At 47.5% G+C, this 22,982-nt stretch overlaps 2 protein-coding genes across 4 annotated transcripts in view; both read right to left on the minus strand.

Annotated features, from left to right (window-relative positions):
- The window catches only part of LOC146356131 (uncharacterized), a 26,015-nt gene extending 19,490 nt beyond the window's left edge, over positions 1 to 6,525 (minus strand). The window contains exon 1 of one of the 3 annotated variants that reach the window (XM_084831465.1): positions 6,415 to 6,525. In XM_084831465.1, the coding sequence (XP_084687591.1) occupies positions 6,415 to 6,501 (87 nt within the window). In that variant the 5' untranslated portion in view covers positions 6,502 to 6,525. Of the gene's footprint in view, positions 1 to 1,375; positions 1,412 to 6,414 lie in introns of those variants that run through there. The other 2 variants (XM_084831466.1, XM_084831469.1) reach the window with 2 other exon arrangements.
- On the minus strand, positions 6,224 to 22,637 carry LOC146356132 (uncharacterized). The gene is made up of 4 exons (XM_084831595.1): positions 22,510 to 22,637; positions 18,641 to 19,524; positions 16,974 to 17,094; positions 6,224 to 7,494 (listed from the first exon to the last, which is right to left on the minus strand). Exons 2-4 carry the CDS (start codon positions 19,448 to 19,450, stop codon positions 6,527 to 6,529), a joined length of 1,899 nt encoding a protein of 632 aa, XP_084687721.1. The 5' UTR covers positions 19,451 to 19,524; positions 22,510 to 22,637; the 3' UTR covers positions 6,224 to 6,526.
- Between the last annotated feature and the right edge of the window lie 345 nt (positions 22,638 to 22,982).

The raw sequence follows: 22,982 nt of genomic DNA on the forward strand, positions 1-22,982 counted from the left end.
ATTCTATGCATAACCCTTCTGTTAGATCAACATTGTGCTCTCCAGATGTTTTGGTCCCAGGCCACTGGCCATGCTGGGTGGGGTTGTAGTCCTAAATGTCTGGAGGGCTTAGCCCTGCTCTAACCCGTAATATAGGGGTCATGTATGGAATGTATTGGCAGTGGAATTTAGATTGGTGCAGCTATTTTTCAAATGTTTAGGAACTTTAAAAAAAACAGGGGTGCAATCCTATGCATGTTTAGACAGAAAAAAAGTCCTACAACTCCCAGCATTCTCCAGCCAGCCATACTGGCTGGGGAATGCTGGAAGTTGTAGGACCTTTTTCTGTCTAAACAAAGATAGGATTGCACCCTAAATGGTTCACACAAAGGAAGACCTGAATTAGACGGAGCAGGTACATTACTTTGTGTGGGTTAGGGAGACATACTGGTGCCCAGTCGCTCAAAGCTATGTTAAAATCTTGGATTTCTCCATTGATTCCTATGGGCAGCTCTCATTCATTATTTATTTATTTATTTCATTTCATTTCATTTCATTTCTATACCGCCCAATAGCCGAAGCTCTCTGGGCGGTTCACAAATTTCCACACCAGGGGTCGTTTAAGAAATGGCTTTTCCTATCTAAACTCCGAATTGACCTATGCCTCTAATTTTTCTTATCTCTATAATTTGCAACTCCTCTCTAGGCATCCAGGCTCTGTTCCTCGCTGAGCTCTCCTTAGGCAAGGTGGGCTTTGATTTTTATTTGTTTGCTTGCTCTGTCCTGCCCACACTCTTCTTTTTCCCCTGGCAGAGCATTTGCTCAGACGCCCTCCCTTTGCATCATAGATGTAAAACATGTAGAGTCACAATCCCTTTGCCTGCAGTTCAGACTCCCAGGCTATTTTTTAAAAAATATTTAATGGTGTACAAGGCTGCAATTTTATTAAGAAACAGCAAGAACACAGGCCGCTGGCTGGCTGGAGATTCAGGACTGACCAAAGGAAAGTCCTTCTTCACACAACGCATAGTTCACTTATGGAACTCACTGACACAAGACAGTGGGGATGATGGCTTCCAACTTGGATGGCTTTATAAGGGGATTAGGCAAATTCATATAGGAGACATCTATCCATGGCTACAAAGTCATATTGGCTATAGGTTACTTCCAGGATCAGAGCTGGAATGCCTCTGAACAGCATTTGTTGGAGGACAACAACAGGAGTGGGCTATTCTCATATTTTTGTATTTATTTGATTTATACCCCACCTTTCTACCTAAAAATGGCACTCAAGGTGGCTTACAAAACAATTTAAAACAGATTAAAAGAATAAAACACATTAAATACAATAAAAACATCACAATTACAGAATAAAAACAGCACCCAGACCACATACCCGCTTGCAGGCCAAAGGCTTTCTTGAATGAAGAGGTCTTTGCCTGCCGTCAGAAAGACAGCAGAGAGGGAGCGAAACTCGCTTCCCTTGGGAGGGAGTTCCACATCCTGGGAGTGGCCACCAAAAACGGCCCTCTCTTGTGTCGCCACCAAACGTGCCTCTGAAGGTGCTGGTCTTGAAAGAAGGGCCTCTCCAGAAGATCTCAAGGACCGGGCAGGCTCGTATGGGAGAAGGCGGTCTTTCAGGTAGCCTGGTCCCAAGCCGTATAGGGCTTTATAGGTCACAACTGGTGTCTTTCTTGTGGGTTTCCCATTGCGGCATCTGGTTGGTAGGATAGCCACATAGGAATTGCCCCCCAAAGAGGAAACACACCACAAAAAAAGGTCACACATTTGCATAAAATGTGCGTGTGCTCCTTTTTCTAGAGAGGTGCAAATTTAGAAATGATTACTATAATTTAAATAAAAAAATGCATCTCACTATAGTAAGGAAGACTGTGACCATATAACCTGCTCAGTTCACTCTCCAGGCACAACTTCAAAGCCTCTCTGCTCTCTTTTCTTAGGGTTCTTTATCTTCGGGCTTGGAGTGGGCAGTACTTCAAATAGAGGACTTCCCCCCTGACAATGCTTCACACAGAAGGCTGTCCTCTGTAATGTAGGACACAAGGCCACCCTACCAGCAGGCACATAGCTAGCCTAAAAGTTCTTGGAGGGGGGGACCCAAAAAGTGCGGGGCGGGAGTTCATCGGGTTTGCAGGCCTTTTAAAGACAAAATCGTAAACTTTTTTAATTGTTTGTAAAAAAAAAAATAGGGTGGGGGGAGAAAATGTATGGGGACAGTCCCCTCCAGCACCCCCTGCCAGCTACAGGCTTGCCTACCAGTGGTTGGCCAATATGGGAAACAGGATGCCAGACTAGATAGGCTTTTGTTTTGATCCAGCGCAGCTCTTACATTCTTAAAATACTGCAACGTACCTTCAAAGTTTTAAACGGCTTTGAACCAATGATTTGGAGGGGGGCTTGTAGGCCATCTAGTCCAGGGGTGCAGAACCAATTTCTGCCCGAGGGCCAAATTCCATTCCAGAGAACCTCTCGGGGGGCCGCACCAGCGGACGTGGCCAAAGACAAAAGGGGCAGAGCCCCAAATACCATAATATTTTAGCTGAAAGTTTTACTGCTAGTAATTCAGCCTTGGGTGAGGCATCCCAGCCTTTTAGAAGGGGGTGGGGGGAACTGCACAAATGCCGGAAAACCAGCAAATGAAGGGTGATGGAGGGAAAGGGGGTGGGGCCAAGTGAAGGGGGCATGGCCTTCTGGGGAATCCCAGAGGGCCAGATTAGCATCTCGGCGGGCCAGATTTGGCCCCCAGGTCTGAGGTTCTGCACCCCTGCTCAATGCTGTCCCATTTCTACCTGAAGACCTCCAGCATGGAAGAACCGAACAGCTCTCTAAATAACTGGTTCCATTCTCTTTCTGTCCAGATGTTTCTGCTGATGCTCAGTCAAGGCGTACTACCCTCCTGTAACTTAAGCCCATTAGATCCAGCTCTGGCTGGAGACCCTGGGACCTGAAGGGAGAATGGACTCCATCTCAAACCAACCTGCCTGTACCTTAAGATCTTCTACTGACACCCTTCTCAGAATGCCTCCTCCTTCATAGACAAGGGGGATGTCCACCAGGGAAGACTCTTCCCAAGAAGGCTCACCCAGCACCATCTTTTAGGCCCCAGGCAGAAGAAGCGTTTGACTCACCCAGAGTTTTAAATTATGATGTTACCTGAAAGCCAACCTGCTGACCTCCAGATGTTTCGGACTACTTCGGACTATTGTCCATGCTGCCTGGGGCTCATAGGAGCTATAGTCCAAAACATCTGGAGGGCACCAGGTGGGGGAAGGCCGCTGCAAGCTTTTATCAGACATTTTGCGTGTGTTTTATGGTGTTTTTAGGGTTGTATACTGACTTGTGTTCTCATTTTCCATACCGCTCCCTTCTTATCTGTTGGGGTGTAACGTAAAGCATACCTGCTGGAGGGAGAGGTGGATCAACGTGAAGGTTTAGTGTCACGTATGGGATGACTCTATAACGAAGTTTTTGGGGTCCTTAAGGCTGCAATCCTATGCATGTTTAGCCAGAACAAGGCCTAAACTCCCAGCATGCCCCAGCCAGCATGGGCTGGCTGAGGAATCCTGGGAGTTGTAGGACTTTTTTTTCTATCTAAACAAACATAGGATTGTGCCCTTAGTCAATCTTTCCCACCACAGTGTGATGTTTCACCTTCCTATTTAAATTATAGAAGTTATTTTCAAAATTGCATCAGTGCATATGAATGAGCATATGCAAGTTGCTGGCTGAGGCATGCTGGGAGTTGCAGGACTTTTTTCTGGTTAAACATGCACAGGTTTGCGCCCTAAGATGGTTAGGTCACAATGCTGTGGTGACTGTAGAAGCCACAATCACTAGTGCAGCTAAGTCACGTCAGACCCTGCCTGGACTGCCTGGTCTAATGGTCCCTTTCGCTGGCCATGGGTGAAGTTGGGAAGCGAACAGCTAACATTTATCGCCCTGCCAATGCCTTTCCACGCTTTACAACTGCTTTTACATTCCTGATATGTTAGAACAACCATGCTGTTTGCCAACCCTGATTTTAAAAAAGCAAACTCCAAGCATGTGCATGTTTGCATTTTAACCTCACTTAAATCGTAGCACTATCATGACAACAAGAATAAAATGGAGTTTGCTTTTGCCGCCCACCGACTGGTCTGCGGGGCCCTAGACTTTGGTCCTAGAATCCTAGAATAGTAGGGTTGGAAGGGGCCTACAAGGCCATCGAGTCCAACCCCCTGCTCAATGCAGGAATCCAAGTCAGAGCATCCCTGACAGGTGGCTGTCCAGCCTCGTCTTGAATGCCTCCAGTGTGGGAGAGCCCACAACCTAGTAGCACCCCGGTACAACTGGCAGAATTCCCTTTCAATGCAGCTCTGCTTTACGTCTTCTTGGCTGCCTCCATCCTCCCTGTTAATAGAGCCTAGTTCTCCTGTGCCCTTTCCTTACTGACAATTTTCCCTTCCCTCACAGAAGCTAGACAGACAGCAGACCTCCTGACGACTCTCGCTCAGCAGTTGGAATGTTGATGAACCAGCTCAGTCAAACAGTGTTGGAGGCTCCTATAAGCACATCATAATACGAGTATAATAAGTGGGACCTGCAACAAAATGAATCCTGCTTCTGTTCAGGATTCCAGTCATATATTCCCCTCCCCTGGTTTTCTGTTCCTTCCCTCCAACAATCAGTCAGCATTCTGTACCCACTCAGCAAGCTCAGTCTACACTGAACTTTTTTGGACCGACCCCCCCCCCCCCCCCGCTTTTGTACTTCTTCAATTGTGTGGGTGGTACCATTTTTGGCTACAAAAGCTATGGCACTCACAACCTGAACACTGGAAATAGAGGGAACAGTTCTGTCCCTACTATGTCGACATATTGTTACGGGATGTTTTCCTATCAATTGGGTATGAAGAACTTTGGCTTCAAAGAGGTTGGATTAGCGACTAAATCAGGACGGCAATCTAGATCTGCTTGAGAGATCCGCAGTTGGCTGGATGGTATGAATACTGCAGCCAGTTGGGAAAGGCAGAGACAGCCGTCTGAATTTCAAAAAATCTGGTTTCCTTTTCAGAACTGTACTCCTTGGTGTACAGCTGTAATTTAATTCCTAAGCTATGTCACTCTTCTAGTTTATAACTGGAAATGTAATAAAATATAGCAGGGGGGGGGAAGACATATAGAGCCTGCTAGTGAAAACAAACACACGATACTCATTACATGATCACACAGTCTCAGCATGATCCTAAGCACAGTGCAATCTTGGCATGTTTACTCAGCAGTATCGCATGGGGGTGACTTCCTAGGGCAGCCTTTCCCAATCTGGCGACCTCCAGATGCTTTGAGCTACAACTCCCATCAGCCCCAGCCAGCATGGACAATGGTCAGCCATGGCGGGAGTTGTAGTCCCAAACATCTGGTGGGCACCAGGTTGGGGAAGGTTCAAAGGGCCTTTGAGGCTGCAATAGGATTGCAGCCTCAAAGGCCCTTTGAAATCCATCTGCTTAGACACCTGGAATTCTTGCACAGGACTGGGCTGTTAAACTATTACCAAATAAAATGTTGCTCTCAAAAGCAGCTGCACCTAGTGTCCCAGTTTACAATTTGACTGCATGATGCAGAAATGACAGAAGCCTTGCAAACATTTATCTCCCTCTCTCTCCTCCGTCTTTCTTCAATGTTGATTCAATTTTTCACCACAGTCCCCTGCATGGTTACCCTGATGCATAATCCCACCTATTTATCACGAAAGCTTCAATCTGAGCATTTATATCAGGGGTGCAGAATGTCAGGCCCGGGGGCCACATCTGACCTTCTAGGGGTCCTCAAAAGGCCCCGCCACCTTCCCCGCCACACAAATTGTTTGGTGGTTTCCGGACTTTTGTGCAACCCCCTCCCCCTTCTATAAGGTTGAACTGCCTCTCCTAAGGCCTCGTTACTGGGCAGTAAGAGCTTTAAACTAGAATATGCTGGCATTTGGGGCTCTACCCCTTTTGCCTTCAGTCCTGCCCACTGCTGAAATGCGTCCCCTGAGAGCTTCTCCAAAATGGGATTTGGCCCTTGGGCCGAAAGAGGTTCAACACCCCTCATTTATATGGCTTCTCTGTAGTGACAATACCCAGACAATAAATAAGATGGCAGCTATGATTACTGTGTGTGGGGGGGACGGGACGGGGGGGGGGGAAACTTGATTTATGTATGTTCCCCCCCCAATAGATTATTTAATGCGAATTTAGACAAGAGCTCTGATTAGGGCACTTTCCATACTCCCAACTATTTTATGACATCATTTCAGCTCCACCTTCCGATCCAGAAGAATCCGCCAGGCAATTTACATGAAACAATTAACCCAATTAAAGTATTTGCACCATTAAAACTAATTAATTAAAACATGCAATTGAAACTATCCAATTAAAACCACAAATGAGTCACAAACCTGACACAGGGAGGAGCACAAAGGAGCAGCCACTGAAGAGACCCTGCTTGATGAAACTAACTTCCAAGCCTTGGAAACTGAAGGCATTTTGAGCAGGGCCTCGTCTGCTGCTTTATGAGTATGTTGATGTCAATATGGGTGCTTCGCCCCCTGTGTGGATTCTCTGATGTCTAATAAGGTTTGTGCTCTGACTGAAGCTCTTTCCGCAGGCCAGGCATTTATATGGTTTCTGCCCTGTATGAATCCTTTGATGTTTAACAAGCCCTGATTGATCGCAAAAGGTCTTGTTGCAGTCTGAACATTTATACGGTCTCTCCCCTGTGTGGATTCTCTGATGTGAAGTAAGATGCGTGCTCTGACTGAAACTTTTTCCACACTCCAGGCATTTATATGGCCTCTCCCCAGTGTGAATTGTCTTATGGTTAATAAGGCCGGATTGGTTACAGAAGCCCTTCCCGCAATCAGAACATTTATACGGTTTCTCCCCTGTGTGAATTCTTTGATGTGACGTAAGGCTCGTGCTATGACGGAAGCTCTTTCCACACTCTGGGCATTTATATGGTTTCTCCCCTGTGTGAATTCTTTGATGCTGAATAAGGCTGGTGCTCTGATTGAAGCTCTTGCTACAATTCGTGCAGCTGTATGGTCTCTCCCCTGTGTGGATTCTTTGATGTGAAGTAAGGTGTGTGCTCTGACTGAAACTCTTTCCACATTCCAGGCATTTATATGGCTTCACCCCTGAGTGGAGCATCGGATATTCAGTCATGTTTCTGTGTGGATTAAAGCTCTTCCCAAACATGAAGCTTTTGTTGGGTTTCTCCCCTGGGTGGATTCTCCAACGTGCGCCAAGGCACGTGTTCCTTCTCTTGTCTGTTTGTTCTTCTTCTTGAATTATGATTTCGTGGAAGTCCTCATCCTGACAAGGAATTACTTTATCGCTCCCCTTTTCCAGGTGAATTCCCTCTTGCCTTTCTGATCCATCTTGATTCCAGAAGTTCTCTTTCAGCGCCTCATGTGTGCCTGTTTCTGATGACATCCCAGGCAGTTCCCCCTCATCCTCGCTCTCCCACACATCACCTGCTGGAATAAAGAGGGAAACCCAAATGAAAGCCACTGGAGAAACAATGCCTCAGATCAATGAAAACATGGCTTTCTTTGCGAGCAAATGGGCCTGGCTTTACACGGATTGGAATAGCCTTTCGTTTGATACAGCAAGGCCTTCAAGCAACCTCACGCAGCTGTCAGAGTTGGACACACTGTGCCTGGCCTGTCTGAGTGAAGCCACAACCACTGGGCATGGTCCCTGCCACGGCGCATCCCTACAAACCTCTGAAGGTGGGTTCTGTCCACTCCATTCCCCTGAGGGGGCCCCTAGAGACTGGCTCCCCTAGAGATGGCCCTTGCTATGGTGCACCCCGATAGCCCTGGGGGAGGGGTCTGTCTACTCCATTTCTCTGTGGGGTGGGGTCCCCACAGCAGGGAAGAGGGGAGGCATATAATTTTGTCCCCGTCTCCCCTGGCTTCTGTCCCCCTGTCTCCCGCCTCCTAGCCGAGCAGAGGAAGCTGCTCCAGCTGGTCTTGGGGCTATACAAGCAAGCTCCCAGAGAGCAAGCGATCAGGGCGAGCAAACAGGGCGAGCAAACAGGAGTTCGGAAGGGGAGTTGCAGTGGAAGAGGAGACAAAGGCAAAGTGGTGAGTGGGCTGGAGTAAGCCCAGGGGACTGTCCTTTCCATCCTGAGTTGCTGTGCTCTCACCATGTGCTTCTGAGAGCTCCAATTGAGTTGAAGGGGTGTGGCCTGAGTACTCCCAGCAGCTGTGTGGGCAGGAAGTTTCAGTCTGTTTCCCACCTCCTAGTTGAGCAGAGCAGAGCACAGCAGAGGAAGCTGCTCCAGCCGGTCTTGGGGCTATACAAGCAAGCAAGCTCCTGGAGAGCGAGCGATTAGGGCGAGCAAACAGGGAGAGCAAACAGGAGTTCAGCAGGGGAGGCCAAGGGGGAGGCCCTTAACATTTTTTTAAAAATTTCTTTTTCTTGTAACACACGCTTCCATACCAGGGGACTCTGTTGTTAACCCCCAGAGAATAGAGGACAAAGCACAGGCTATCCCAGTACAATCAGAAAGCTAGAAACATAAAGCAAATAGAGACTATGGAAGGACAAGACTCTCCAGTGGTGGTGACAAGCAAGGTGTGTGCAGTGTTTGTTTTCTTGCCTGAGATCAACATGGCCTACACGTGCAAAAAGTGCAAGTTGATCACACTGCTGGAAGAAAAAGTAAGAGGACTGGAGCAGCGAGTGTCGACCCTCAAGGGAGTAAGAGAGATGAGGAGTTCTTGGACAGAACGGTGGAACTACAGCAGCAAAGAGAAGAACAGAAGCTTGAAGAGCAACAGCAAGCTGAGGCAAAAGAGGAAAATGCAGAGGTGAGGAAAAATGCAGTAGAGGATACTCCTTGGAAAAGGGTGACAGTTAGGAGCAGAAGAACTAGACGCCACTCTGCACCAGTGGAAGCAGTGGAGCTGTGGAACCGATTCCAGGTACTTGCGGATGAGACTGGAGGACAGCCTGCAGAGGAAGAATTACAGGGGAACCTGCAAGAGAGCGAGCAAGAGGCTGAAGGTCAGCCAAGCAGAGGGGATGAAACCCAGGCCTACAACAAGCAGAACAGAAGAGTAGTAGTAGTGGGAGACTCCTTGTTGCCTGGGATTGAAACTCAAGTATGCGAAGACCCGTGGACTTGCCAGGCATGCTGTCTCCTGGGAGGACGGATTAGAGACGTGACTGAAGGGTTGCCTGCACTCGTAAAGCCCACTGACAGGTATCCCCTTCTTCTCATCCATGTGGGAACAAATAATACCGCCAAGCGGAGCTACGAAAAAATCACATCAGACTTTGAAGCTTTGGGCAGGAAACTCAAGAACTTTGCGGCCCAGATAGTTTTCTCATCCACCCTTCCAGTAGTTAGAAAACGGACAGAAAGGGAAAGAAAAATACTCCGGGAGAATGACTGGCTACGAAGGTGGTGCCGACGAGAGAGATTTGGATTCTGGGACCACGGGCTATACTTCCTGGAAGATGGGCTGTTGGCAAGGGACGGGTTGCACCTCACAAAGGCTGGGAAGAATGTGTTTGGCCACAGCATGACAAACTTCATCAGGATGGCTTTAAACTGAATCCTATGGGGAAGGGAAACGTAAAGTTGGGGGGTAAGGCTCATGCACCGCAACGGAGAGAACAGCTCTAATAGCGCCCAATCATAGTCTTCACAAACATGTAGGAAGAAAGCCAGACTATGAAGCACATGGTCTTCGGTGTCTATATACTAATGCCCAGAGTATGGGAAACAAACAGAACAAACTTGAACTCTTAATACAGGAGGGAAATTATGACTTGATAGGGGTAACTGAGACTTGGTGGTATGATTCCCATGACTGGAATACAGCAATTGAAGGATATAACTTGTTCAAAAAGAACAGGAGGAACAGAAAGAGAGGTGGGGTTGCACTATATGTGAAAAATACATATCTCTGCACAGAAATACAGGAGGATGAGCTTGGTAGCCCCATCGAGAGCATCTGGGTTAAAATAAATGGAGCAAAGAATAAAAGGAACATGGTGGTCGGAGTCTACTACCAGCCACCCAATCAAGGAGAAGACGAGGATGAAACTTTTGAAAAGCAAATAGCCAATGTTTCAAGGAATCATGATGTAGTAGTAATGGGGGACTTCAATTTCCCCAATATTTGTTGGGAGACAAATTCTGCAAAACATGGCCTCTCCAAGAAATTCCTGATTTGTGTGGCAGATAATTTCCTCCTACAGAAAGTAGAGGAAGGAACTAGAGGATCGGCTATCCTTGACTTGATCCTAACCAATAGAGATGACTTAGTGGATCAAGTAGCAGTTACAGGAACTCTGGGGGAAAGCGACTATGTTGTACTTGAGTTCTTGGTTCTAAGGGAAGCAAAAGGTGAGTGTAGTCAAACGTGTACCCTGGAACGCTGATTTTAATAAACTCAGAACAATGATGAGTAGGGTCCCATGGCAAGCGACTCTAACGAGAAAAGGAGTCTAAGATGGGTGGGAGTTTTTAAAAAAGGAAATTCTAAAGGCAAAATTACAAACAATTCCAACAAGAAAAAAAGGTGGAAGACAACAGAAGGAGCCAATGTGGCTTCACAAAAAGCTTAGGCATGACCTGAAAACAAAAAAGGACACATATAGGAAGTGGAAGGAAGCCTGAGCTACAAAGGAAGAGTACAGGCAGGTAGCACAGAATTGCAGGGATGGCGTCAGGAAGGCTGAGAACGAGCTGAGGTTAGCGAGGGATGCTAAAAACAACGAAAAAGCTTTCTTCAGCTATGTGCATAGTAAACGACAGAGGAAAGAAATGGTGGTTCAACTACTAAATAAGGATGGCAAAATGATAATGGATGACAAAGAAAAGGCAGAGGTGCTCAGTTCCTACTTTGGCTCAGTCTTCTCCCAAAAGAGGGTCTATGACCCCCACTGGCAAAGGCAAAGTACAGGCTGAATGGGCAGGATTGCAGCTTGAGATCGATAAGCATATGGTCAAGGAACACCTAATTACTTTGAATGAGTTCAAATCTCCAGGGCCAGATGAATTGCATTCTAGAGTAATAAAGGAACTGGCAGAAGAACTCTCAGAGCCACTGCCTATTATATTTGAGAAATCATGGAGGACAGGTGAAGTGCCAGATGCCTGGAGGAGGGCCAGTGTTGTCCCTATCTTCAAAAAGGGTAAAAAGGAGGAACCTGGGAACTACAGACCAGTCAGTCTGACATCAATCCCTGGGAAAATTCTGGAGCAGATGATAAAGCAATCCATCTGGAAGCACCTTGAAAACAATGCAGTGAGCACTCGAAGCCAACATGGATTTGTCAAGAACAAATCCTGCCCGACAAATCTGATCTCATTTTTGGATCAGGTAGCCTCCCTTGTGGACTGTGGGAATGCTGTGGACATAATATACCTCGACTTCAGCAAAGCTCTCGACAAAGTGCCCATGATATCCTGATGAGCAAACTAGCTCAAAGTGGGCTAGATGAAACAACTATCAGGTGGATCCACAGTTGGCTACAGAATCGGACTCAAAGAAGATCAATGGGATCTTCTCAAACTAGGGAGAGGTAACAAGTGGGATACCGCAGGGCTCAGTCCTGGGCCCAGTGCTCTTCAACATGTTTATTCATGACTTGGATGAGGAGGTGCAGGGAATGCTGATCAAATTTGCAGATGACACAAAGTTGGGCGGGGCAGCTAATACCCTGGAAGACAGAAACAGAATTCAAAGTGATCTTGATAGGCTGGAGTGCTGAGCAGAAAACAACAGAATGATATTTAAGAAGGATCAATGCCAAGTTCTGCACCTAGGAAAAAGAAACCAAATGCACAGTTACCAGATGGGGGATACGCAGCTCAACAACACTACAAGCGAGAAGGATCTTGGGATTGTTGTTGATCACAAGCTGAATATGAGCCAACAGTGTGATGTGGCTGCAAAAAAGGCAAATGCTCTTTTGGGCTGCATTAATAGAAGCATAGCTTCCAAATCCCGGGAAGTACTAGTTCCCCTCTACTCAGCACTGGTGAGGCCTCATCTGGAGCACTGTGTCCAGTTCTGGGTATCACACTTCAAGAAGGATGCAGACAAACTGGAGAGGGTTCAGAGGAGGGCAATGAAGATGATCAAGGGACTGGAAACAAAGCCCTGTGAGGAGGAACTGAAAGAACTGGGTGTGTTTAGCCTTGAGAAGAGAAGACTGAAGGGAGATAGGATAGTACTGTTCAAGTACTTGAAAGGTTGTCACAGACAGGAAGGCCAGGATCTCTTCTTGATCATCCCAGAATGCAGGACATGGAATAATGGGCTCAAGTTACAGGAAGCCAGATTCCGGCTAAACATCAGGAAAAACGTCCTGACGGTTAGAGCAATACGACAATGGAACAAATTACCTCTCCCACACTGCAGCCATCCAAGATGAAGCTGGACAGCCATCTGTCAGGGATGCTTTGACTTGGATTCCTGCACTGAGCAGGGGGTTGGACTCAATTGTCTTGTAGGCCCCTTCCAACCCTACTATTCTATGATTCTATGATTCAGATTATATGGACAGCAAAGCTGTGTGCTAGTTAGGGAAGCTGGTCCCTGGTGGCTGAAGGTGTTACTGCAGGCTTCAATCACATGGACACATTTAAATTAATTAATGCATTTTAAAAAACAAAAGAACACCAAGAAGAACACATAGGGTCCCCCTATTATGCAAGCCAAGTTTCAGGTGTCTAGGTTTTGGTGCTATGGCACAGACGGACAGACACACATCCTCTTCAAAGTCCATTTAAAACCCAGTGGAGTCGGGGCCATATATTCCTCCTTAGGGAAGGAACTCCAGAGATATGGGGCCACCACCAAAAAAGGCCTGTCTGTAGTGCCAAAACATGCCATTACAATCATCCAGGAAAACAAATGAGTAAAGCCATGAATGTATCACAGACCTTAGGGAGGGTCCCTGCTAAATGATGTGTGTTGATTTCTTTCCTTTGTCTGCCCTGGCTTTACACTGGACATCTCTCAGTGCTGGAGCACATGCTTAGCACAGAGACGGTCCCAGGTTCAAGCATCAGTATTCTCAATGGAAAAAAGGATCAAGTAGCAGGGTTTCTCTGCCTGAAACCCTGGGGCAGAATCCTATACACGTTTAGACGGAAAAAAGTCCTACAGCTCCCAGCATTCCCTAGCCAGCCATGATGGCCCAGCAATACTGGGCTATATAGACCGATGGTCTGGCTTGGGATAAGGCATGTTCCTATGTTGACAGAACAAGTTGTATAGTACAACAACAAGGCGTCTTATGGCACCTTAGACTAACAAATTTAGGTTGCAATTCTATGCATGTTTAGACAGAAAAAAGTCCTACATCTCCCAGAATTCCCCAGCCAGCTGGGTGGGGAATTCTGGGAGAGGTAGGACTTTTTTCTGTCTAAACATGCATAGGATTGCAGCCTTATTCTGGCCCAAACTTTTGTGGCCAATAGCCCAATTCATCAGATGCATGGAGTCTTAGGGCTTTTCTACACAAGACATTTATCACACACTTGTCATTTCCTACTCATGGTTGTTTACGAGTTCTTGAGACAACAATGTGACCCCCCAGTTTCACCTCTGTGTCTAACCAGCACTTCTGGCGAGTTTTTTTTAGAGCAGGGAAAATGTGGCATTTATTTGTGAAAGCGAAAGGAAGCATGGACAAACTTGTGGGGCTGCCTTCCAGGGGTGGGCTGCACCAAAGGAAAAGGGGTGGGGCCAAAATTACAAAATGAGCAGGAGGTCCCCAAAGAGAGCAAGGCTGACTCACCACATTTTGAAGTAAGTAAAATAGTACATAGCACCATCTGAAAAGTTTCCCCAACCTCTGGTAAGGCCATTAAGTCCAGAGTCTGAAATGATTAGCGATGTAAAATTTCCGGAAATGTTGAGGCCATGGGGGAAAAATACTCCCCCACTCGTTTTCCCCTGGAAAAATTGAAAATGTTGGAAAAACTGAAAAATAAGCAATACTTATTTTTTTTTAGCACTCTTTAGCACCACTTTGTTGCTTTAAGACAGCCTTCCCCAACCTGGTCCCCTCCAGATATTGTGGACTTCAGCTCCCATCAACCTCAGGCATCATGGGCAATGATCAGGGATGCTGGGCACTGTACTCCAAAACATCCGGGGGGCAGCCGGTTGGGGAGGGCTGCTTTAGGAAGATAAAGCAGCCTTTCTGTTTCTAAAGTTATTTTATGTATGACTTAGTTTGTTCATAAAAGTATCATTATATTGTAAAACCTTTAAAAATAAGCTCAGTTAGTAAATGTGTAATTATAATCTGAATAGATTAGAATTACATTAAGGGAGCAATCCTATGGCTGCTGGTCAGCGCCTAGACGGCCGTAGGATATGTGATTTTCTGGTCGGTTCCGAGGTCGGTTTCTGGAGAACCAGCCTTCCCCCGCTTCTGCACTGCCTTGCAGGCAGCATGGAACGGCCCTGCGCTTCCCGCTTGGAAAAGGAGCGCGGAGTGGCTGAAACGGGGCGTTCCAGGTGGAAATGCTGGGACGACACATCCTACATGTCGTCCAGCAGCCTCCTCCCCAGCTCCGCTGTCCTGCGGCTAGACAGCCGAAATCGGCTGTCTAGCCGCAAATGCAGGGCAGGAGAAACACGGAGGGAAAGATCCCCTCCATGCTTCTCCTGCCCTGCATTGGATAGGTGGTCGCCTCCGAGTTCGGAGGTGGCCGCCTATCCGCATAGGATTGCGCCTTAAATGACTACATTAAATGACTGCTACAGCATCAGAAACACAGGACTCTGTAGAACAAAAGCCAAGCTGCCAAGAATGCACAATGGTGACTCTGCTCACATGTTGGGAAACTGAGCATAATCGTCTATCAGTAAAATATAGTTTAGACCAATAATTTTAATAAGGAATGAAAGAACTAACTATGCTGGGAATCTTACAGACAGGATAAAAAAAGTATTTCCCCATGGCTTCATTATTTCCAGACAATTTACATCTCTAGTCTTTCTATAAAAGTGTTCTTATTACATAGTTTTTAGAAATCATTTGGAAGGGAGTAAAGGGTGGGTAACAATATATAAATACTTTGTCTTAAATTCCAAAAGAAAATATTTCATCATCCAAAGCTGTTCAATTTTTCCAATTTTTTGGAAAAAAAACAAAAATTGTCCTTGGAAAGAAACTGTTCTTTTTCTGAATTTTTCTGTTTTTTCCCCCGGGCATTTACATCTCTAGAAATGACCAAATTGCATCACTGTTTAGCAGTTTGACATTTCCTTGGTCTGTGTGCAAAATGACCTCATGACCGTCCCCATAGCCACGCTCCCAGGGAGAGTCCTGAAATGCAAGCAGCCACGTTGATCTCTTTCTCTTTCTCTCTCTGTGTATACACAGCATAACGCCCTGGTACCCAATTTATTAGGATCAGCTGACAGTCACAGAATAGTGAGCTGACTAAGAGCAGTGTAGTGTTTAGCAGATTGGACTTTTGGCTGGAAAGACCTGAGATTGCATGAGGAAGGGAAAGAGAGGGACCCCACATGTCCCCAAACAGCATGAGACCACCAGCTCAAGATTATTCGGGAGGGTTTTTTTTCCCCCAGCACCAGGGAGAAACATCGATCTCAAAGTCAACAAACCAGTCCAGCAGTTTTTGGGGTTCATCACATGGAGCTTTTATCCTGCTATTGAGATGGCTCTCTCTCGGAAGTTTGCGGGCTCCTTAGATGGCGCCGTTACCCTCCAGGGTGTCTCCTGCCATTTCCTCCAGCCTATGTTGTGCTTTCCCCAAATGCAAAAAATGTGGTATTTTTTCCATCCCATGGAACAGGAGCGCCATGACCTCCCCGTGAAATTCTCCAACAGTGGGAGAAACTGCTGTGTCTGCCTGCTGTGGGCGTTTGTTTTCAGTTGTGGGGGGCGTGATCAGGATGAGATTTGACAGGTGCGAGGGTAAGAATTGCCTGCTGATTGCATCTCCTGCCTCTGCATTTCTCAACTGGAGGGAGAAGAGGGTAAAATGCTTCCCTGCAACGAAGGGAGACACATCTGATCCCCCACTCCACCAAGCACAGAAGCAATGTCCTCTATTGATACAGAGCACCTCATTAAGTTCAATGGGGCTTACTCCCAAGTAAGTGTGCCCAGGGTTGCAGACTTACAGTGCGGTATTATCTCTACTCAGAAGTAAGTCAGAGGTTTCCTGGGGAATGCGAGAAAAGAGTACAGCAGAAGTTAAGCTGCGAAAACAAGACTTCCCCCCTCCCTTTGCACACATGCCAGGGAGGGACGAAGGCACTCCCTCAGTTCAAACCACATGGCTGCCATGTAAAGGCGGCCTTTGAAGGCAGGAAGCTCCAGAAAGGATGTGGGCTTTTGTGGGTTTTTTGCTTAATGTAGAAACACCCTTCATCTCCACCAGGAGCAGGTCTTTTGTAAAGCTAGTGGGTCTAATCAAGACCAAGCCACCCCCAAATACTTTGCATTACAAACAGGGATAACTTACAACGATATATTGCTGCTGGGAAAATCCACTTCCCCCACAGCTACTGTGGGGCTTGCAGCTCAGCTCAGAAGAACAGGGAAGCCTGCGGGGGGTGGCAGATGACGTTACCGTCCCTGCTAATCAAAATGTCCTGGCACTTCAACCCCGTGAAACCCAGTGCCACTGCACCACTGCTCCAGCCCCTTTTTCCTCTTCCCTCCCCATCCCCTTTCCTTTTGTGTCATGCCTTACAGATTATAAACCTGCGAGCAGGGGCTGCCTTATTTCTTATCTTTGTAAGCTGCCTTGGGTGCTTTCTTCTGGCTAAAGGGCAGGATAAAAATTCTATAGACAGACAGACAGATAAAAATATCCTTAGAATATCAAAGACTGCAGAGATTCAAAAGACAGAACTCTGCAGAAACCATGCTGAGTTCAGCACAGGAAGGGCTTCCAGATATCCAAAGTGAGACGCAAAAACGCATCTCTCCTTACCCAGCAGAACAGACTCCCCATCGTTCTCTTCCTGCTTGGTTTTTAACAGCTGCCTCTGCTCGATCTCAGACAGAGCCTGGCCCATTTCAGAGGAACCCGCAGCCTCCTCTTCAAAGGCCACCTGTAATAGGCAAAGAAGAACTCTTTCAAGGTAGAACGACAGGGCCGGGAGAGAGAATTTGAGATAGAAGGGTCTCACGATGTCATTTGCTCTGTATTTAGGAGCTCCATTGCCACATGCAGGGGAGAAACCAGGTCGAAGCTTCTTTAAGAAATCTATAAACAAAAGTGGGGCTTGCGCCAAAAAAAGCCAGCCATGCCCTTTTCCAATATACCGTTCCTCCCCTTCATCAGTCAGCCAGCATTCTGTGCCCATTGAGCATGCACAGCCCTCACTGAGCTGTTTTGGGGTCTGTCCCTCTGCTCACTTTTGGATTGTTGTTTCTTCCCAATGATTTTTTTGCCTTCCTGCAAATCTTGGGATGTCCTCGAGCCGACCTCCTTCTTGTTCATGGGTGGCGCCATTTTGGCCATGTAAGGATCCACACTTGGGGAATGAGCTCTCTATTAGTATATAGGACTCTCTTCCCCCAAGATGGCGCCCTCTAGGTGTTGTGTACTACACCTTCCATCATCCCTGGCCACCGGCCACAAAGGCTGGGGCTTAAGGGAGTTGTAGAGGGCCCAGTGTTGGGGAAGGCTGATATAGGATGTCAGGTACATCATAATAATGATTTATAATAATAATGATTTATAATTATATATTTATAATTGTAATAAAATACAATAAAAATAAACTTCCTTTGGCAGCCAGATACTTGTAATACAGCACAAAGCTGGTGCTAAAGCCAGGATTAGAAAGCGTGGTGCTCATCTGGCCTTCCATCCGAGTCTTACTGAGGAGGAGGAGGAAGCAAGAACCTAGAGTACTTTGGATTGAGCCCTGCTGATGCTGTAGGAAGAGGTGAGACAGTAGGGACAGCTATAAAACCACCGCTTGCCACCTGGCTGTTGCTGGTGCAATGCCTCCTCCTGACTAAATCTTCTGCCTTAACCCTGACGGCTTGGGTGGAGAGCTCTTCAGCTACACCTCATCTAGGGATGTCCGTCACCAGGAAATCCAGCCCTTTTGGGGCTCACTGGATTTCCATGGCGCCCCTGACTCAGCGAGGTTTTGCGAGCTGAGCTATGGGTTTTTCCCAAAATCCAGGAACCTTTTCTCTGTGGGTTTTTTAGTTTGCGTAAATAGAAATTTGTGCAAATCACATTGTAATTTCCGTAAATAGCGCAAACCGCAGCCGAAATTTGCACAAATTACACAAATTGCAGGTGAAATTGTGCAAATTTCTATTTATGCAATTTTTTAAAAAGGAACATCTGCAGACTGGCCTGACCCTATGCAGATCAAGTTGGGTCAGCTTGTGGGAAACGAACCAAACTCCGGGGGGCTGAGCTGATGAAAGCTCGGCAAGCTCCTCCCCACCGGACAGATTCCTCTGACATCCCTAAATTCATCTTGGACCTACCCTTGCTCTGCTGAACAGCTCCCTTGCTGGAACAAAGGCATCTCACCACCCAGCCGACAACCAGACATAAAGGCAGGCTGCTAGGATTTATACGTGGTCTGGAAATCCAGGGGCTTCATAACCCCAGCGACATGACCTCACCTGCTTTTCATGATGGTCCTTGGCCTCTCGCTGCCTCAGCACAAAATCTTCGGCCAGGGCCACTGCCTGGGAGCAGGTCTCCGGGCTGTGTTCCCTGACCCAGTTCTGGATCTCTGGTGGCAGGACGGCCAGGAACTGCTCCAGGATCAGCAGCTCCAGGATCTGCTCCTTGGAGTGCCTCTCGACCTTCAGCCACCCCTGGCAAAGCTCCTCAAGCTGTTTGTAAGCTCCAGTTGGCCCCTCGGCCTCCTGGTAGCAGAAATGCCTGAAATGTTGACGCTGCTTCTCCCTCCTCAGCGCGTCCCCTCTCAAGATGGCCACCTTCAGCTTCCCATAATCCTCTCTGTCTGGGCCCTCCATTCTCTCAAAGGCCTGCTTGGCTTCTCCACTGAGGGCTGGCCGGAGCCGGGATGCCCATTCTTCCCTGGGCCACCGGCAGGCCTCGGCCACTTGCTCAAAGGAGGCTAGGAAGGCCTTGGCATCGTTCCATGGGGTGGGCTCCTCCGGCAACTGTGGTGTCCCCCAGCCCGAGTGAGGGGACTCCACTGTCTTCAGGAACTCCTGCCACTGGGCTTCCCAGCATTGCGCCAAACCCTCTTCCAATTCCTCCTTCACCTGACGTGAACCTGCCCTTTTGTGGGGTCCCCCAGTATTCCCAGAATGCATTGCTTCGGCAGGTTCCCTTCCTCCCTCCAACTCCGCCCTGGCTTTGTGACTTGCAGCCTTATGGAGGCCGTGTGGGGCTTTCCCTGTCCCTTCCAAGGCCTCTCCTTGCCTCCGGGCTGCAGGGTTTTGCGCTTCCATTTTCATCCTGAGGCAAACTTGCAGTGCACCAAACTCTAGAATAAACCACAGTGAGCTAAACAGTGGTACTAAGCTCCTGCCTGGAAAACAGAGAATTGACACAAGTAAATGGTCAACCATCGGTAGGAATAATAATAATAATAATAATAATAATAATAATAATAATAATAATAATAATAATAATAGCCATTTGGCTAAGTAGATGTAAATTCAGATTAGGAGGTGGTTTTCATCTTTTTCAACCGCACTGGCCGCCTCTCCGAGGGAAAGGGGGTGGTTCTGTGGGTGGGGAGGGGTGGGGAGGGGAGGGGACCCGGGAGGCCGGCTTACAAACTATCCTCCGGCCTCCCCAGCCTCCTTCCGTCCCACTCCGCAGAACCCCAGTAAATGGGCAAAATAGCCTGTTTAGCAAAAATGCAGAGCGTGGAGGCGAAAATTGCCTTGGCACTCTTCCCACTTTGTATAGGATTGCACCCTCCTTGACTCTCAGCCTAGTCTACCTCACAGGGTTGCTGTGAAGATAAAATGGAGAGGAGGAGGATCATGTAAGCCGCCTAGGTTTCCTTGCAGGAGGAAAAAAGCAGGATATAAATGTAATGTAATAAATGTCCTATGTTTTGTTACAACCCTTTTCATAGTGCTGAAAGTAGAAGCACACCCAATGGTCTGTGTAGTTCAGTACTTTCCTGGAGGAAAAGGCTATTAATGGCTACTAGTCCTGATGGCTATGTGCTGCCTCCAGTATCAGAGGCAGTGAGCCTATGTATACTAGTTGCTGAGGAACATGGGTGGGAGGGTGCTGTTGCACTCTTGTCCTGCTTGTGGGTTTCCCGTGGGCAGCTGGTTGGCCACTGTGTAAACAGAATGCTGGACTAGATGGACCCTTGGTCTGATCCAGCAGGGCTCTTAGTGTTGTCAACATTGACAGGGGTCTTTTTCAGCCCTACCTGGATATGCCCAGGGATTGAACCTGGGATCTTTTGCAGGCAAATACGTGCTCTACCACTCAGGTAAGGCCAGTTGTGGAATTTCACTTCATGCCATTGATTAGCACAGCTTTCCCCAACTTGGTGCCCTCCAGATGTTTTGGACTTCAGCTCCCACCAGCCCTAGTCAGCATGGCCAACGATCAGGAATGCTGGGAATTGCAGTCCAAAACGTATGGAGAACACTGTGTTGGGGGAGGCTGTATTTGCAGCTCACTTGTCTGCAAAGGAGGCGTCACAATTCCTAAAATGTACACCAATTGTTATTTCAGTTAGCTTTTTTTGAAAATAAAAGAAAACTCCTAAACTTAAAGTGGGTAAGTACAGCCATATGCCAAGTCAATCTTTAAGGATCTCCTCCTCCCCCCGCCCCCAAAAGAAAATCAAGATGATCTCAGCTCTGGCTAATGCAATTGCACCCATCTCTCTCTTGCCCTCCAGAGATTTTGTTGAAGACAAAAAATCTGACATAGTGGACTCCAGTCCACCAGAGATTCTGTCACAATAACACCCCCCCCCCCCGTTTTAAAAAGTCCTACAACTCCCAGCATTTGCCAGCCAGTATTGCTGGATGGGGAATGCTTGGAGTTATAGGAGTTTTTTCTGTCACAATAAAGGACTCCCCCCCCCCCCGTCACAATAAAGGTGCAAACAAAAGTTTTAAAAAGTCCCACAACTCCCAGCATTTGCCAGCCAGTATTGCTGGATGGGGAATGCTTGGAGTTATAGGAGTTTTTTTTCTGTCACAATAAAGGACTTTTTTCCTGTCACAATAAAGGCTCAAATAAAAGTTTAAAAAAGTCCTACAACTCTCAGCATTTCCCGGCCAGCACTGCTGGCTGGGGAATGCTCCTAGGAGGTTTTTTTCTGTCTAAACATGCATAGGTTTGCACCTTCAGTGTGTTACTCGTTAGGCCTTTAAGGTTAAAGTTTACTCTTGGTTGCTTTTGCTGCAACTGACCAAACAAAGCTGACTCACACGGCTACCCTTGTGGAAATCGAGGAACTTCCTGGCCATCTCCCCCCTGCCCCCAATGTATCATTTTGGAGCTGCCCCCCTTACAAGAAGCGACGGCAGCAGGGCATCTGCAGTCATCAGATCATGTGGGCACAAAAAGCTTGTTTTTAAGTTGCCAGGGAACTCTTTGCCGGGTTTTTGGATTCTAAGTGGATTCTGGAGGGGAGGAAGGGGAAAATGCATGGGCCCGAATGGCCCTGCAAGAATCCCCTTCTGCGTAACACCACCCACTCGCTCACCCTGCCAAATACGGGGCAGTCTGCGTTTCCTTACTTTCATGCCTTCTTCTGCTCCGAGATTTTACGAGAGAAGATTTAAAAAAACAAAATTTCGGGAGACAGCAGATAAGAAAATCCAGAGGGTACTGCTCCATGTTAGTACCGTGGAGCGTAGAGCCACTGAAATGAATGAGGCTTAAGTGAGCCAGCGCTAACTGAAGTCCCATTCATTTCAATGGGTCTACTCTACGTAGGACTAACCGTGGCTCCTACCCAGAGTTTCGCCCAGCCATTCCCTTTGCGAGTCCGGCCGCAATCCTAGGCACACTTACTCCTCTTGAGTAGACATGCACAGGATCGCCCTCCCCATTTACTTTTCGCGGAAAAGTGCAGAACGGCAGCACGTTAAAAGACGGGCAAATTTGTGGCAGACTACGCGCAGTCCACAATCACGCACGCACACAGCATCTGTCACGTTGTAGGGCAGCCTTCGCCAACCCGGTGCGCCCCAGATGTTTTGGACCACAACTCCGAGCATTCCTGACCATTGGCCCTGCTGCCCGGGGCTGATGGGAGTTGAAGTCCAAAACATCTGGAAGGCGCCAGTTTGGGAGATGCTGCTGGAGGGAGGTCCATATGGGTCAGTTCTCGCCCCACAATCCCCCACTTGGATTGCAAAGCGCCCCCCCCCCCCGAAACTGCATGGATAACCCCCACATCCCTTGGAACATAGGAGAAAAAAGAGCTTCCTCTTTCGCCTGATCTGCAAGGAAAGGATCTTGTTTTGGGGGGACGAATCTTCCTCCCCCCTTTACCCTCTGCCTGCTGCCCCCCTCCATTCACCTTCTTAGCTGAGCTTCTTCCTCCTCCTATCTTTTTGCAGCTGTAAAGAAATTCAGAGCCAAGCCCCCTCCTCTCTCCTCCCTCCTCCGGAAAAAAAGGCATCTGCTAATTCTTTTCATTTCTTTCTCTCTATCCTGCCCTCTCTAGGAAGCAAAGCTCTGTCTGTTTAACCCTTGCAAAACATGGCAGGCAAAAGCAAAACACCCCCCCCCCCCTACCCCTTGTTAATTTTACCATCAGGAGCGGGAGCAAAACTTCTCTGCTTCTGTTTTACCATCAGGAGCGGGAGCAAGCTGTTCGTTGGTTTCATGGGGTTTTTGTGCGTCCCTAGAGGAAAAGTTTCCAGGGCAGCTTGCCAAGTTGAAAATAAAAGGATAAAATGAAACAGCAGTGAAACAACAATCTGGATGAAGGGTGCATCCAGATTTAGTCATGTTTCGAGAAGACCCATCAAAATCAACGGAGCGGTTATG

The sequence above is a fragment of the Heloderma suspectum genome, chromosome 2 (assembly GCF_057233095.1).
Source record: "Heloderma suspectum isolate Gila_16-S chromosome 2, 16-S_ref, whole genome shotgun sequence".
Classification (NCBI taxonomy): domain Eukaryota; kingdom Metazoa; phylum Chordata; class Lepidosauria; order Squamata; family Helodermatidae; genus Heloderma; species Heloderma suspectum.